This window comes from Parambassis ranga, chromosome 2, assembly GCF_900634625.1.
Source record: "Parambassis ranga chromosome 2, fParRan2.1, whole genome shotgun sequence".
Classification (NCBI taxonomy): domain Eukaryota; kingdom Metazoa; phylum Chordata; class Actinopteri; family Ambassidae; genus Parambassis; species Parambassis ranga.
This window is the reverse complement of record NC_041023.1, coordinates 2,590,518-2,604,338: the sequence shown is the minus strand read 5'-3', so window position 1 is coordinate 2,604,338 and position 13,821 is coordinate 2,590,518. Positions and strand designations below refer to the sequence as shown.

Sequence of the window (13,821 nt, the reverse complement as noted above, 5' to 3'; positions counted from 1 at the left end):
GAAACTGATCTTAAGAGTTGGAGATTATATTGATCACTGCTTGATCTATGGTTGAAACTGTTCCTGACTCCTGCATGGTAACAGGTGGCACTACAACCCTATTCTAAGCACTAAATAATGAAATTAAACAAATTCAAATTTTTCACTAGATGCCACGCAGCAACAAAAAACATCCGTCAGGTGATGACAAATATTTTTGTTTAGTCACATTATTCACTTTACTGTGGTGATTTTGTACCTGACACTTTATATTAGAATAACATGTATGAGCTCATGTTAATTATAACAGGACAGAGGGGTCGGTTGAACATCAGTGTTTATTTGGAACAGCATTGATTGTGTCTGATCAGTACAAAACTGAACCATGTGAACTTTCAGAGCTATCAGCATGGACGCCCATCAGTGGACCAGGGGGTTGATTTTGATGTTTAGAGGTGAGTTTCAGAACATTCCCTCTCTGTAGCGGTGGATCAGCTCTGACACATCCTCCTTACAGACCTTTATCCAGCCGTTCTCTCTCATGTGATACACTAAACACAGAGAAACATGTCACACAGAGCACCACTCAGACTCCCTTGGGTTTCACAAGGACAGAGTGCTTCTGGTCCTGGCTGTCTCCAGCTCACGTCCATAAAAAATATATTCAACTCACTGTTAACCACTCCACCGGAGTAGGCGTCTCTGTGTGTGGCGTGAGCGATGCCCCGGCGGCCCAGTTCATACGCCTCCTCCACCGTCATGTCCTCCCTGTATCCGCTGTCCACCACACCATAGGCGTAGCTGTTCCCACAGCCGGTGGAAAACATGCGGCCGGACAGACGTGTCCCATTGTCATCCACATAGTACAGACCAGGGCCCTGCAGAACACATGACCATCATTTACATTCAAAAAAGAATTTTCTTTACATGAAGCTGTTCACAGTATAATGCTCTGCTTCACTTTAAGTGCAACAATGCCTTCTGGGAGCTTACCTCTTTGTCCCAGCCACAGATCATGCTCCCCATGGAGAGGCCCATGCCTCTGTAGCCCAGCATCATGTTGGACAGCAGCTTGGAGGCAGCAGCCACGGAGATCCGGTGGTTGTTCCTCAGCTTGTACAGCCTGAATGAAACCATGATAAAAGACAATATTACCAGCATGGAAAAAGACCAACAGATAGTCTTGGGTTTGTTGTGTGCAGATAGAGAGGTGGTTATATTATTTTAAAAAATCCTTTTCATTAACCTACACATTACTGTACTCTGCATTCATTCTGCTTTGGTGGAAGATCTACTGTCTTTATTAGGATTTTAAACATGTTTCAAAATACTAACATCACTAACAGGAGCCAGAGATACTTTAGTATATGAATAATTAAGAATGAGATCATCTCAAAGTGTGTGCTTAAATGTGTGAGGAGCACAGACTGATGGAGGACAGACCTGCATTCTTTGGCCAACAGTCTCTCCCAGTACTGACAGTCTGCAGCGCTGCCTGACATGGTGCCCAGCAGGTACGGGTTGATCTCTATCACCTTGTTGACGTCGTTTGATGCTGCAGAGCAGAGACACATTCAACATTTACTGAACCTTAACACAAAGTGAAGTTGCTCCCTGCTCTGTGTGTTCAGGTGGAAAAACACAAAAGTTAAAATTTACCATTTTACCTACAGCAGCACATCGATTACACCTTTTACTAGCCACCTGTTCCAGATGTTTCCAGGCGTGGGAACGAGGTGTATTTACTTGTGTAGTACTGAGTATTATTAAGTATTACTTATATTTAAGTTTTATATTTCCATATGTCTCCAGGGCAACATGTTTACCTAGGTAACGGCCAGCAGAGGCTCTTGAGTCCACAGCCACGATGACTCCATGTCTGAACTTGAAGGCCAGGGTGGTCGTACCATGGTTCAGGTCAATACACACACCTCCATCCCGGTTGCAGGACTTCAGAAACCCTGAAGGCTGTAAATGAAACCAAAAATGAATCAGCGTGACGCATCAGTTCTGTGCGTAAAAGAAAATGAGTATATTTTTAATGATATTCTGATACCACAACTTGAGAGAGAACTGAAGTCTGTGATCAAATAAAAGACAAAAGCGCACCACACTGAAAACAAGAGACGCGTAAAACAAGATGAACCACGCAGCGTCTGACGCTCCATGCTTCGTGCCAGGTTGACCGAAAAGGAGTCATTATGTCATTATGATCATTAGAAAACTGCAGTAAAAAGATACTTACCTCTACACCTCTGGGAAAAGCAAATTCTTGAGTTTTGGTCCCAAAATTGTAGTGGTGGGTTCGGTCGACGAGATGCTTCTGTCCTGCTGGAAGAATCTGCCCGCGGAGCTCAGAATAAGATTTAAAACCACTGACCTCAAAAAGTGCCATTATAAATGAAAGTATACAAACTGTCCCTAAATATATTTTATACAGTATAAGCGTTCAATTCAAAATGACGAAGGCGACTGACAGCGCCCGGATAATTTCCTTGTCTGTGACAAAGAAGTCGAAAGTGAAAGGATTCTAGTAATTGTGTTATCTGTCTCTTCAAATAACATTAAAAATCCATCTAACTGTACAACTGTTAAAAACACAAACTCCCAATTCTAGAAGTTTTTAAAGCAGTTGTTAATAAATCACTAAATATAAAAAGTTTAAATGAAAACCGGCACGAAACCGTCTGAACCAATCAGGGAGCGAGTTTCTCTCATCATCAGTCGCCAGGCGGAAATGCAACGTTTAGGTTTTGGGAGCAGTGAGATATTTACTTCACAAGCAACAAATACAGTGTTTTAACACAGCCTAATGACATATTCATAGTACATATGTAGTAAATGTTGTAAACCCGTGCCAGGCTTTGGGTCTTGACACGTTGAAATATAAGAAGCTTATAAAATATTTAAACAAAATAAGAAAAGTCAGGGAGGTCTGTAATTTCATTTTATTCTGTGTTTCATATCACAAAACATAACATGCCTCCATGCTTGCTGCAGTACTGCACTAACCCCACTTTACAGTATGACTACTTTATGAATTATTCCAGAGTGAAACACAGCACGATGAGAAAATGTCTGAGAAGTTATTTTGTAGCGTCGTGCAGTGTAGCTCAGGCTGTATCCATCCGCTGCACAGTCTCCTGAACAACCTCCAGCTTTATCGGAACTACTTTCTCCGTCAGAACCGCCGTTGTGCCCGGGCGATATTTATATTTCATTTTCCTGGAAGAGAGGAGGAGACACAGAAGTCATTTCATGGACAAGTGACCCAAAATCTTTGTGACCCAGCATGGCAAATGTAAAAAACATCAATGGTTGCATGTTACAGAGGGACAGGTCTACCTTTTGTCTTTGTACACTGACTCCTGGTAGGGTCTGATGTAGTCCACTCCATGTCTGGTGATGACACAGATGTCGATGTTGTGGCCTGAGCCGAGGTCACTCATGATGCCTGCATGGATGGCAGCTCGTACCAGCTCCTTCGCCTCCTCCAGCTGAGACGGGATCAAACAGACACAGAAGGCATCCATCAGTTTTATACTGCAGTCAACCATTTACAGATCAAATGGACGCTGTCAGTCTTCTCCTTTCATAACATATGTACTGTCCAGTGATGTACCTCTAAATCAGGTTTGAACCCATCCTCTAAAATCCCAAGAGCAGCCAGGTCACCTGATCCTGCATAACACACAGAGAATGCATTCCTGCAGGTTAAACAGTATATTAGGTTGGGTAGAATAACAGTGTTACTAAACATACCCATGGCAAGGTAAGGACTCTGATTTACGCTCCCATACGGCCCCACTGTGTACAGGTGGTTCCCGGTGCAGTCTACTCCTCCCAGGATAAGACTTGCACCAATTTGTCCGTGATACCTGGGAGGTGAGAAACCAAACGTGTCATTATTTACACAGCTATTTACAAAGGTACAGGTTAGTGTGAGTGTATGCAGCACCAACCTGTACAGCATGTCCTGTAGTATGTTGACGGCCATGATGATGCGAGGGTTCCTCCCGCTGTTCAGAGAGTAGATGGTCAGGTTGGAGGAGAGAAGATCTGTGGTCTTCTCTGTATCGGCTGCAGTACCAGCTCCACAACAACTAGACACAAAGAGAGAGGGAGAAACAGGGAGACGACATCTGTCAGGCCAACATCAGGCTTCATAGATTAGAAATCAGAGTAACCCTTCAGACAAAAGGCATCCAGTTTTCTTCCTAGGTAACTATAAGGCATTCAGTGTGCAACACACCACTGCAAAGCAGTTAGAACTGAAACTATGGTCCTAATAACAACGTGAAGGCACTTAATCATGTGTTGTTTTCAGTCCACTTCTGCAACTTACTAAATATTTGGAGCGATGTAATGGATCTTGGCACACATCTTGTCAGCCACCACTTCACTGGAGGTAGCTCTTGTGTCTGCTCCCAGCACCACCCCGTCCTGCAACAGCACAAAAATATAAGGATATACTCAGAGTTTGTCAGTCAGATCGTATTAATGTGCCTGATAATACCAACATGCAACATGTAACATGTGTCTCCATGTTTTACTCCAGCTACTACAGCTGTGAACATTGTACACAGCTATTTGCAAGGTGGAAAGAGTGTATAGTGCTGGAGCATCAGAAACATGGAAGGAGTATTTGAAGAAAATTACATTGTTTATAGGGCTAAAAATAAGAGCCTGGTGTGTATTTCATTGGCAGAATATAGTTAATCGCTGCTTTGATTCATATCAGTGCGTTTAAAACAGTAATACTCGCCTTGAACACCAATCCTGCTATGGTGGTGCCTGTTTTCATGGCTTTTGGTGTCTGTTGTCCATCAAAAAGACCCTCTAATGCAGCGTTTCTACACAGAGAGGGAGGTGGGAGTATTAATAACAACATATAATACATATCATCAGTATAGTAACACCATCACTACACAGTTCCATTGATTAAGCAGAACACAAACAGGAAAAGTTACTTTCACTTTTGATCACGGTCAAAGCTCGGTGTAACCGACAGATTTGTTTTATAATTTGTCATTTTTGATTCTGTCTGCTGCTCAGGAGACATTAAAAGAAGCTCATACCTCCCCGCGTTGTCGAAATTAAAGCCAGGTCCCGGAGTTTGGAGGACATTTGATAGCGCCATACTGGCTGTGAGTGCAGCGTCTCCGTGCGTCCTGGTGCGCCTGTGAGGTCGCTGTTCTGTGCGTCAGCTCTCTTTTTTCTTGTTTCGATTTTGGAGTGAAAATGGAGAAACACTGCACGGACTCACAAGTCAAAGGAGTCAGCACAGGGGTGAGTGAATACACACCGGTTCACTTGTATTTATTCATCTGACGTTGCAGCGCACAGCTGTTTGTGCGTAAAATGTGGATCAGTAGTTTGACGTCGGTACAGGTGATGCCTCACATGAGGGGCGACCGGAGTGAAATTACGCCGTGTGGATCTTTTCACGTGATTTATCATCAGGGGATGTTTTACTGTTAACTCTGAGCGAGGTTATTCTTTAGAGTTTTACAAAGAAATGAGCGGCCACGCTTGCATTTTCAGTTGAAAGAGACAGAAAGAAACATCCCTGCACAGACCTCCAAATCCCAGAATTCATAGCGTTGTTCGGACTTGGGAGATCAGGAAGAAGAAAACGTGTGCCTGTGATGTGTGATAGGTGTTTCTATACATTTTCTAACTTTATCCCCACTTTATTCCTACTCTCCCATTCTCTCCTCCTCCAGACCACCATCCTGGCTGCCATATTTGATGGAGGGGTCGTGATTGGGTCAGATTCCAGAGCTTCCATTGGAGGGTGAGGATGTTGTGATGATACTCTGATACTTTTAAACACATCGAATAGCTAAATTCACATTGTCACATGTCTGTAATTTTACTCCCCTGGATGCTTTATTGCTGGATTTCAGCTTTGATAACATGGTCTGAGGGTGATTGATAAGTGCAGGGCCTAATGCCAAAGGAGATTATGAGGTATAGCTCTTGATAAATAAAAGTATCCTTATCAATCAGCCCTCATGTCCCTGCATTCTCTATACTTTAGTTTCATTCATTCTCACTCTCTTTCCAGTGAATATGTATCGTCTAAGACCATCAACAAGGTGATTCAGGTTCACGACCGGATCTTCTGCTGCATGGCTGGTTCCCTCGCAGACGCTCAGGCTGTCACAAAAGCTGCAAAGTTTCATCTTGCATTCCACAGGTGCACAGACAAAACAACCCTCAACAAAATGTCCAGACTTGCCTTTATTCCTCCATGTCACACACGCTGATTTTCCACCTGTACAAAATATATAACATAAAGTGTGTCTCTGCTTTGCTCGCCCTCCTGCAGTGTCCAGATGGAGAGCCCTCCGCTGGTGATAGCAGCAGCATCTGTGCTGAAGGAGCTGTGCTACAAAAACAAAGAGGAGCTGCAAGCCGGCTTCATCACAGCAGGCTGGGACCAGAAGAAAGGACCACAGGTAGGTAGAGAAGAGGACTGTTAGTCCACCGTGTATCACTGCAGTACTGATGCTCTCTGCCCCTCTCCAGGTGTACGTTGTGTCTCTGGGTGGGATGTTAGTCAGTCAGCCTGTTACCATCGGCGGCTCCGGCAGCACTTACATCTACGGCTACGTTGATGCTAAATACAAACCCAACATGACCAGAGAGGAGTGTATGCAGTTTGCCACTAATGGTACTAATGGTGTTTACTTGTTTATAACTTAATAAAACTATAGGAGTTGAGTTCCTGGTGATTAATAACCTTCTCTCTTTGTTTCATCCCTGTGCTCACAGCTCTTGCTCTGGCGATGGGCAGAGACAACGTCAGTGGAGGTCTGGTTCACCTGGTGGTGATCACAGAAACGGGGGCGGAGCATGTGGTTGTACCAGGCAACAAACTGCCCACCTTCCATGATGAATAACAACCTGTCCTTCCTCCTGCCTTCAAACCACTGATAGGAATTATAGAGTTAATAATAATATGCATTTTATGATAAATCACACTGAATGAACACTCAACAGCAAGTCCTCGCCTTTGTATGTGTCAAACATGTAAAATAAAAATTACAAAAAATATCCACATTGTCTAAAACATCAAGATTCTTTTTTTCTGACCATTAGTTCAAAATATATAGTTCTATGTGCTTTTGTGTCCCTCTCAAATTCAGTTTAGTGATGCACAAAACAGCTTGTTAACTGCACTGAGACTGAAATACAAGCTGTGACTGGCTCAGCTCGCTGCAGGGGAGGGGGGGACAGTGCAACTTTCAATTTCGGTTTAAACCAGGGAAACATGGCGTCCATCTAATGTTTGATTGTAGAATCTGTCGAGTAAATCGAACCACTTTAACTACTTTAGAAACATTGATACCTTTTTTCCGAAAACAAGACATTTAAAACCAGCTTCGCGCGTCTAGGGTTAATTTCTAAAACTGCGTCAGTTGTCGGTTGTTGCCCGAATCTTTTCAGTGCATCATGTTGGAAGAAACGGGACCAGAGTGGATGACTGAGGAGGTGAAAACAGGAGTAAGTATGAGGTTTTTGATATCTATGGGAGCCTTAGTGGCTTGTGTAAGTGCGCACTGCTGCACAGCAGACCTGCGCCTCATACGCACACATATGGTGCGTCTACAGGCTGTGCGGAAATACCCGTTGAATATTATATTTGTTTCTTGTTTTTAGACAACTATCATCGCCATAGAGTTCAACGGTGGGGTCGTGCTGGGGTCTGATTCACGAGTGTCTGCCGGGTAAGTTAGATTACATGCTCATAATATGCCGCCATCTTTACTTAGACAGGTTAGTGTCTGACCTGATCTGAAACGTTTCACCTTCTTACCCCTCCTCCTCCGTACAGGGAATCAGTGGTGAACAGAGTGATGAACAAACTGTCTCCTCTCCATGACAAGATCTACTGCGCTCTGTCAGGATCTGCAGCAGATGCTCAGACTATTGCTGAAATGGTTAACTACCAGCTAGATGTCCACAGGTAATATGGATTTTTATTAAATGTAATATAATGGTCATGCAGATACAGCCTGCATGACCATTATTATTATTATGTGTGTGTTCAAAGGTACTGGAATAAGATCGAATCTACACAGCTTTAGAATTGGAGACATCTTGCTGCACTCATCTTATTTGTGGGGTCCCCCAGGGGTCTATTATGGGTTCTTCACCATTCATCTGTTACCTACCAGTATATGACAAATCATAGGTAGACCTCACCTACCTATACACCAATAAAACACAACTGTCCCTTTTGGACTACGTTTCTGACATTATATTCTGCATTACTAAAGTTATTTACACATCAGTGATTCATGGTTTGGCCCGGGTCCCCTCTTGAGTAATATTCACAGTGAAGCCCGAAACCTTGAGATTAAGCTGTCTTTTGAGGCCCGGGTGACAAAGGTGGCCAACTCAGTACTTACCTGTGATTAGGTCATTCCTTTCCAACAAATATTTGGAATGAGTAATACATGATTTTATTTCTTCCACACTTGGCACTTTACTCTGACAAGTGAGCAGAGTGTCCAAAGACTGCAGTGAGTCCAGAAGCAGCTGCCAGGCTCATGTTGTTGTTGTAAATAAATGCTATTTATGTATTATAAATAATCATAGTAACAGGCAGAAGTGAATTCAACTGATCCAGTTCCAGGGGCCACAGCTTTATATTATGCATCCCTTATTTGCAGTATTGAAATAGGAGAGGATCCACAGGTTCGCTCAGCTGCCACGCTGGTGAGGAATATCTCCTACAAGTACAAAGAGGAGCTCTCTGCACATCTTATTGTGGCTGGATGGGACAGAAGAGCCGGAGGGCAGGTCAGTGTTAAGCTTATAGAGGAAATAATGCTTTCTACTGAAGCATAATAATTAAACAATGACTTTGGGATCTCTCTCTGTCCCGGTGCCCTTTGACCTCCAGGTGTTTGCCACCCTGAATGGGCTCCTGACAAGGCAGCCTTTCGCAGTTGGTGGCTCTGGCAGCTTCTATGTTTATGGGTTTGTTGATGCAGAGTATCGCAAAGGAATGAGCAAGGAGGAGTGCCAGCAGTTTGTGGTGAACAGTACGTTCTTTTTTCTCCACAGTATATTTGTTAATCAAATCAAATGTAATGCTGAAAGAGAAGCCTGACACTTGCTGCTTCTTGTTGTTGTTTCATTGAATGTAAAATTTACCCATAATTCCTCTTTCAGCTCTGTCTCTGGCGATGAACCGTGATGGCTCCAGCGGCGGCGTGGCCTACATTGTCACCATCGATGAGCACGGCACAGAGGAGAAAGTCGTTCTAGGAAATGATTTACCCACTTTCTTTGATCAGTGATAGAGTCATGTTCTTGGCTCATCTGTCAAATGAATCATGTTGTGAACCTGACAGCACCCCTTAAAATTTTTAAGTAAAAATAAAAACATTTCTCTAACAGAAATATTTCAGGCGAATAATCAGATGTTTGAGGTATGCAGTCTTTTAAAAGTTTAAAAGTTCTGTGTTTTAAAGTCTTTCATAGCCATTTATATTAACACTATAGGATGCCCTCAGTGAGTCTCACACACTCTGTTCTGTGAAATGAAATAATTAAAAAATATATATAATGATAAACGGTGTGTGTTTATGTTTTTATTTTAGTGATCCATACATTTATAGGCTATTTTCAGACGGTCTCATAGACAGAATGTTATTACTGCACTTTGAATTCATGACAATGATGAGCAGGATGAGTCTCCGTCCAGCTCCTCTGCAGTCCGTGTTTCAGGGAACCCCCTGGTTTTGCCAGAAAACGAAACTGAAAGTGGATAAAAATTAAAACACGGTTGCTGCGACAGAGCAGGTCATACGAGGACGACGGCTGCTGAAAAATGGCACGGGACTCCGCTACAGTGCAGCAGCAAGTCGTTGCTTTGATTGTGGCTGCATGTGTGGACTATTCGTTGTTTTACGCATCAGGATTTGTTGTAACGCAAAGCGCGGTTGGTCATGTTGCGCGTCTCTGGGTCTCTGCGGCTCTCCGGTTTTCGGTACTCACGGTAATAGCACTGCTCACACTGGGGAAGCTCAAACCAATGCTTATGCGTTTTATAACCACGCACAGTGTGCTACATGCGGTGTTTGAAACCGGAGCGAAGGCGCTTTACAGCGAGGGGAGCCAGTGTGGCCAGCTGGCTGATGTGCGCTGCTGGCTGATGTGCGCCGGAGCGTCCCTGAGTGCTGCACTGTTTTGGGAGATCAGCGTCCCGGACAGCGAGGAGGGGGCAGGCGGGAGAGAGAACAAACAGAAGGCCAGGGTGCTGTTAATGAGGGTCATCTACCTGTTCAAGCCCGACTATCCCCTGCTGTTTGGAGGACTGGTGTTTCTCTCGCTGGCAGTCATCTGTAAGTGATGATAGTTAGTGAGGGTGATGCTGAGGAAGCTGATGATTGTGTATCACATCATTGTTACACACTGTCACTGTCATTCTCATTCTGTGTGTGTGTGTACCATCTCAGGTGAGATGTTCATCCCCTTCTACACTGGGAAAGTCATCGACATCCTTGGCAGTCATTACCAGCAGAGTGAATTCCTGTCTGCTCTCCTCTTCATGGGCCTGTACTCCATCGGAGGGTAGGGGACACATTACCCCCACCTCAGACAGGTGCCTGTTTAATAGACTGTCTAACAGACCTTCTCTTTGATTGATTGATTAGTTCTGTGAGTGCCGGCTGCAGAGGGGGTCTCTTACTTTGTGCCATCAACTCCTTCACCTGCAGAATCAAAGTCAAACTGTATGAGGCTTTGACTAAACAGGAAATAGGATTCTTTGAGACTGTTAAGACAGGTAAGGCTGTCACATACTGGACAGAAAAGGTTATGCCATGTTGCAATGGCATAATAGTATAAAAGCAGAGTAGGTAAGATAATATATGTTTGTTTTGTTTGCAGGTGAAATGACGTCCAGGCTGTCTAAAGACACCACCCTGATGGCAAGAGCAGTGTGTCTGAATGTCAACGTGCTGCTGAGGACCTTCATCAAGACACTGGGCATGATCTCCCTGATGATGAGTCTCTCCTGGAAGCTCACTTTCCTCGTGTTGATAGAGACGCCGTTCACCGGTGTCATACAGAACATCTATGACAAACACTATCAGGTGAAAAGGGGTTAATAACAGTTAATAAATTATTGCGATTTGAAACAAACAAAATTCCTGACTGGGTTGGTTAACGTTTCCTTCCACAGCGGTTGTCCCGGGCGATGCAGGACTCGATGGCTTCGGCAAATGATGCAGCAAATGAGGTGGTGTCTGGTATCCGTGTAGTACGGAGCTTTAACACAGAGAAACAGGAGGTCCATCGCTATGACAACCGTCTGATGGAAACGCACAACATCAAGACCCGTCGGGACATCGTCAGCGCTGTTTACCTGCTGGCACGGCGGGTGAGAAGTCTTTTTTTTGTAATGAACATACAGGTTGTGTTTTGCATATCATCTTTTGTTTAACAACATTTGTTGGTGTGTGTGTTTGTAGTTGACAGGGTTGGTTATGCAGGTCCTCACTTTGTACTACGGTCGACTGTTCATACAGAGGGGACAGATGACCACAGGCAACCTGGTGTCCTTCATCCTCTACCAGTCAAATCTAGGAGACAATATCAGGGTATATCCCATAATGCACATTGGATTGTTGTCAGTCACGAGTCATGTGATTGCATCTTCATCTCATTTAAAACCTGTGCTATTAAGCAGTCTGGTTATCAACACTGACTTGTGGCTGCCATCTTCCAGACGCTCACCTACATCTTCGGTGACATGCTGAACTCAGTGGGGGCTGCTGGGAAGGTGTTTGAGTACCTGGACCGTAAACCTCAGGTCAGCACAGACGGGAAACTCAAACCTGAACGACTGACAGGACACATCAGATTCAACCGCCTCAACTTCTCCTATCCCTCAAACCCCAACAAAACAGTGCTGCAGGTGAGAAACTGGAATAAACTGAACATATTACAAGGGGGGAAAGATGGAACTAACTTACAGATAATACTAAAACCTCCAGTCATCTGTGATGCTCTCTGCAGGACTTTTCTTTGGAGCTGAAGGCAGGACAGATGACGGCACTGGTGGGTCCATCAGGAGAAGGAAAAAGCACCTGTGTGAGTCTGCTGGAGCGATTCTACGAGTCACAGGAGGGAGAAATCCTACTGGACAACAAACCGCTGAAGTTATACGACCACCGCTTCCTCCACGAAAAGGTAATTGATCCCAGGTGCTTCTGTCTCCTGTCAGTGTGGAAATACTTGAATTTACATTTTTAGTCAAAGCAGCAGAAAGGACTGTGCAGTTTTTTGGACATTCATGATTTAGTGATGTGTCTGTGTTTAACAGATTGCAGTGGTGAGCCAGGAGCCTGTGCTTTTCTCTGGCACCATCCGTAACAACATCGCCTACGGGCTTCCTGACTGCTCATTGAATAAAATTCAGGAAGCAGCACGCAACGCCAGCGCCCATGAGTTCATTGTTCAGCTAGAGAAAGGCTACGACACAGGTGAACTGTTTTAAGCTCACCTCTTGCTGTTGTACCTGATTTGAGAATATTAAAAAAAACACAGACTCTCTGTAGACTCAGCTTGTGATTGATGACGTCCATTTTTCAGAGGTGGGTGAAGGTGGCGGCAAGTTGTCCAAGAGTGAGAGGCAGCGGATCGCCATCGCTCGAGCTCTGGTCAGAGAGCCACAGGTCCTCATTCTGGATGAAATGACCAGCGCTCTGGACACTGAGAGTGAGAATAAGGTACGTCTAAGACTGCTGGGACAAAACCGTCTGAAGTATCCTTGGCAGACGTTCATTGTATCATGAGTGCTCTTTTTTTCTGGGTCAGTCGTCTCCATAGAGATTCTAATAACATGTTTCCTTCTTCCTCTGCACAGGTTCAGCAGGCCCTGGCCAGTTACCCTGACCAGACCCTCCTGGTGATCGCTCACAAGCTGAAGACCGTTGAGAAAGCAGATCAGATTGTTGTGATCAGTGGAGGCAAAGTTGCAGAGAAAGGGACTCACCAGGAGCTGATGGACCTGAAAGGCAGCTACTACAAACTGAAAGAGGAGCTCTTCACTGAGGGGAGCTCTCCTCAGCGATGAAACACTTTAGTGTGAGAGAGTTTGACTGTTTTATGTGTTTGACAAAATATGTAAACATGCAGAGTTTGTGTAAATATGAAATTCAGATTGTTTTGTAAATAAAAAGAGAAACTCCAACTGTATAATGTGTGTTCATTTATGAGCAAGAGATTCTTCATTCTCTGTTCTTTGATGAGGGTAAATAAATGTCTGACCTGACACAGAGCTGACACCATAAATGTTTTATAATCAGAGGCCAAAGGTTTGTTAATGTCACAAATTAAAGATTTTCTGTTCCGGCCACATAAATTAAAAATGACTGAGATAAAAGCACAGTGAGACGTGAAGTGAAAAATTACGGAAGCATTCTGAGGTCTTTTGTAATCAAGTGAGTTCTGTTTCTGTTTTGTAAGCTACCCGACTGCATTTCGATGCACTTGTTGAAAACGAAAGAGATTTTGATGCAGTGCATCAAAACACAATATCAGCGGGTTTGGTTTTATTGTCTGAGCTGATCTGGAAAGTCCCTGACAAGCAGCTACATTTTTTTTGGCAGTGAGAAAGCCGCCCGATGATCTGTGTCATAAACAAAGGCACAACACCAACACCCTCTATCGGCAGCTCAGGTTTGCCAACATTTGTCGCCATTTTGTCAAGACTATGGTGCGTCTACAAAATGGAGGCAGAGGTCACGTGGCCCAGGCAGGTTGATTTGAATTTAATTTTATTCTGACATTATAAAGCCTGAGAAGCTTGAGTGA

General features: G+C 44.0%; 5 protein-coding genes across 5 annotated transcripts; 3 read left to right on the top strand and 2 right to left on the bottom strand.

Moving 5' to 3' along the window:
- Positions 1–299: 299 nt before the first annotated feature.
- Positions 300–2,630, bottom strand: psmb8a (proteasome 20S subunit beta 8A). Its single transcript, XM_028400593.1, has 6 exons — positions 2,225–2,630; positions 1,806–1,947; positions 1,423–1,534; positions 973–1,102; positions 653–857; positions 300–530 (listed from the first exon to the last, which is right to left on the bottom strand). Exons 1-6 carry the CDS (start codon positions 2,372–2,374, stop codon positions 442–444), a joined length of 828 nt encoding a protein of 275 aa, XP_028256394.1. The 5' UTR covers positions 2,375–2,630; the 3' UTR covers positions 300–441.
- A 281-nt stretch (positions 2,631–2,911) lies between these two features.
- On the bottom strand, positions 2,912–5,197 carry psmb13a (proteasome 20S subunit beta 13a). The gene is made up of 8 exons (XM_028400594.1): positions 5,058–5,197; positions 4,745–4,832; positions 4,325–4,422; positions 3,942–4,082; positions 3,742–3,857; positions 3,602–3,660; positions 3,325–3,476; positions 2,912–3,204 (listed from the first exon to the last, which is right to left on the bottom strand). Exons 1-8 carry the CDS (start codon positions 5,117–5,119, stop codon positions 3,093–3,095), a joined length of 828 nt encoding a protein of 275 aa, XP_028256395.1. The 5' UTR covers positions 5,120–5,197; the 3' UTR covers positions 2,912–3,092.
- On the top strand, positions 5,139–7,057 carry psmb12 (proteasome 20S subunit beta 12). Its single transcript, XM_028400595.1, has 6 exons — positions 5,139–5,268; positions 5,706–5,776; positions 6,050–6,181; positions 6,314–6,443; positions 6,514–6,658; positions 6,760–7,057. The coding sequence occupies exons 1-6, from the start codon at positions 5,221–5,223 to the stop codon at positions 6,885–6,887; spliced, it is 654 nt and encodes a 217-aa protein (XP_028256396.1). The 5' UTR covers positions 5,139–5,220; the 3' UTR covers positions 6,888–7,057.
- Positions 7,058–7,221: 164 nt separating this feature from the next.
- Positions 7,222–9,572, top strand: psmb9a (proteasome 20S subunit beta 9a). The gene is made up of 6 exons (XM_028400596.1): positions 7,222–7,491; positions 7,648–7,715; positions 7,823–7,954; positions 8,664–8,793; positions 8,897–9,038; positions 9,169–9,572. The coding sequence occupies exons 1-6, from the start codon at positions 7,441–7,443 to the stop codon at positions 9,294–9,296; spliced, it is 651 nt and encodes a 216-aa protein (XP_028256397.1). The 5' UTR covers positions 7,222–7,440; the 3' UTR covers positions 9,297–9,572.
- Positions 9,573–9,829: 257 nt separating this feature from the next.
- On the top strand, positions 9,830–13,081 carry tap2a (transporter associated with antigen processing, subunit type a). Its single transcript, XM_028400575.1, has 11 exons — positions 9,830–10,343; positions 10,458–10,572; positions 10,656–10,786; positions 10,891–11,096; positions 11,186–11,383; positions 11,475–11,603; positions 11,732–11,920; positions 12,022–12,195; positions 12,329–12,488; positions 12,598–12,734; positions 12,872–13,081. Exons 1-11 carry the CDS (start codon positions 9,830–9,832, stop codon positions 13,079–13,081), a joined length of 2,163 nt encoding a protein of 720 aa, XP_028256376.1.
- Positions 13,082–13,821: the final 740 nt, after the last annotated feature.

What these genes read in the sequence shown, in the direction of transcription:
- psmb8a (XM_028400593.1), bottom strand. Translation starts at nt 2,374, where the DNA reads ATGGCACTTTTTGAGGTCAGTGGTTTTAAATCTTATTCTGAGCTCCGC. An exon ending in CTTTTCCCAGAGGTGTAGAG is followed by an intron (nt 1,948 to 2,224) that starts GTAAGTATCTTT and finishes TTTCATTTACAG; the next exon opens with CCTTCAGGGTTTCTGAAGTC. An exon ending in TCTGTGGCTGGGACAAAGAG is followed by an intron (nt 858 to 972) that starts GTAAGCTCCCAG and finishes TGTGTTCTGCAG; the next exon opens with GGCCCTGGTCTGTACTATGT.
- psmb13a (XM_028400594.1), bottom strand. Translation starts at nt 5,119, where the DNA reads ATGGCGCTATCAAATGTCCTCCAAACTCCGGGACCTGGCTTTAATTTC. An exon ending in GGTTCAAACCTGATTTAGAG is followed by an intron (nt 3,477 to 3,601) that starts GTACATCACTGG and finishes ATCCCGTCTCAG; the next exon opens with CTGGAGGAGGCGAAGGAGCT. An exon ending in TCAGTGTACAAAGACAAAAG is followed by an intron (nt 3,205 to 3,324) that starts GTAGACCTGTCC and finishes CCTCTCTTCCAG; the next exon opens with GAAAATGAAATATAAATATC.
- psmb12 (XM_028400595.1), top strand. Translation starts at nt 5,221, where the DNA reads ATGGAGAAACACTGCACGGACTCACAAGTCAAAGGAGTCAGCACAGGG. An exon ending in ACCAGAAGAAAGGACCACAG is followed by an intron (nt 6,444 to 6,513) that starts GTAGGTAGAGAA and finishes GCCCCTCTCCAG; the next exon opens with GTGTACGTTGTGTCTCTGGG. An exon ending in TATGCAGTTTGCCACTAATG is followed by an intron (nt 6,659 to 6,759) that starts GTACTAATGGTG and finishes CTGTGCTCACAG; the next exon opens with CTCTTGCTCTGGCGATGGGC.
- psmb9a (XM_028400596.1), top strand. Translation starts at nt 7,441, where the DNA reads ATGTTGGAAGAAACGGGACCAGAGTGGATGACTGAGGAGGTGAAAACA. An exon ending in CTGAGGAGGTGAAAACAGGA is followed by an intron (nt 7,492 to 7,647) that starts GTAAGTATGAGG and finishes TCTTGTTTTTAG; the next exon opens with ACAACTATCATCGCCATAGA. An exon ending in GATTCACGAGTGTCTGCCGG is followed by an intron (nt 7,716 to 7,822) that starts GTAAGTTAGATT and finishes TCCTCCGTACAG; the next exon opens with GGAATCAGTGGTGAACAGAG.
- tap2a (XM_028400575.1), top strand. Translation starts at nt 9,830, where the DNA reads ATGGCACGGGACTCCGCTACAGTGCAGCAGCAAGTCGTTGCTTTGATT. An exon ending in TTTACCTGCTGGCACGGCGG is followed by an intron (nt 11,384 to 11,474) that starts GTGAGAAGTCTT and finishes GTGTGTTTGTAG; the next exon opens with TTGACAGGGTTGGTTATGCA. An exon ending in CCAACAAAACAGTGCTGCAG is followed by an intron (nt 11,921 to 12,021) that starts GTGAGAAACTGG and finishes TGCTCTCTGCAG; the next exon opens with GACTTTTCTTTGGAGCTGAA.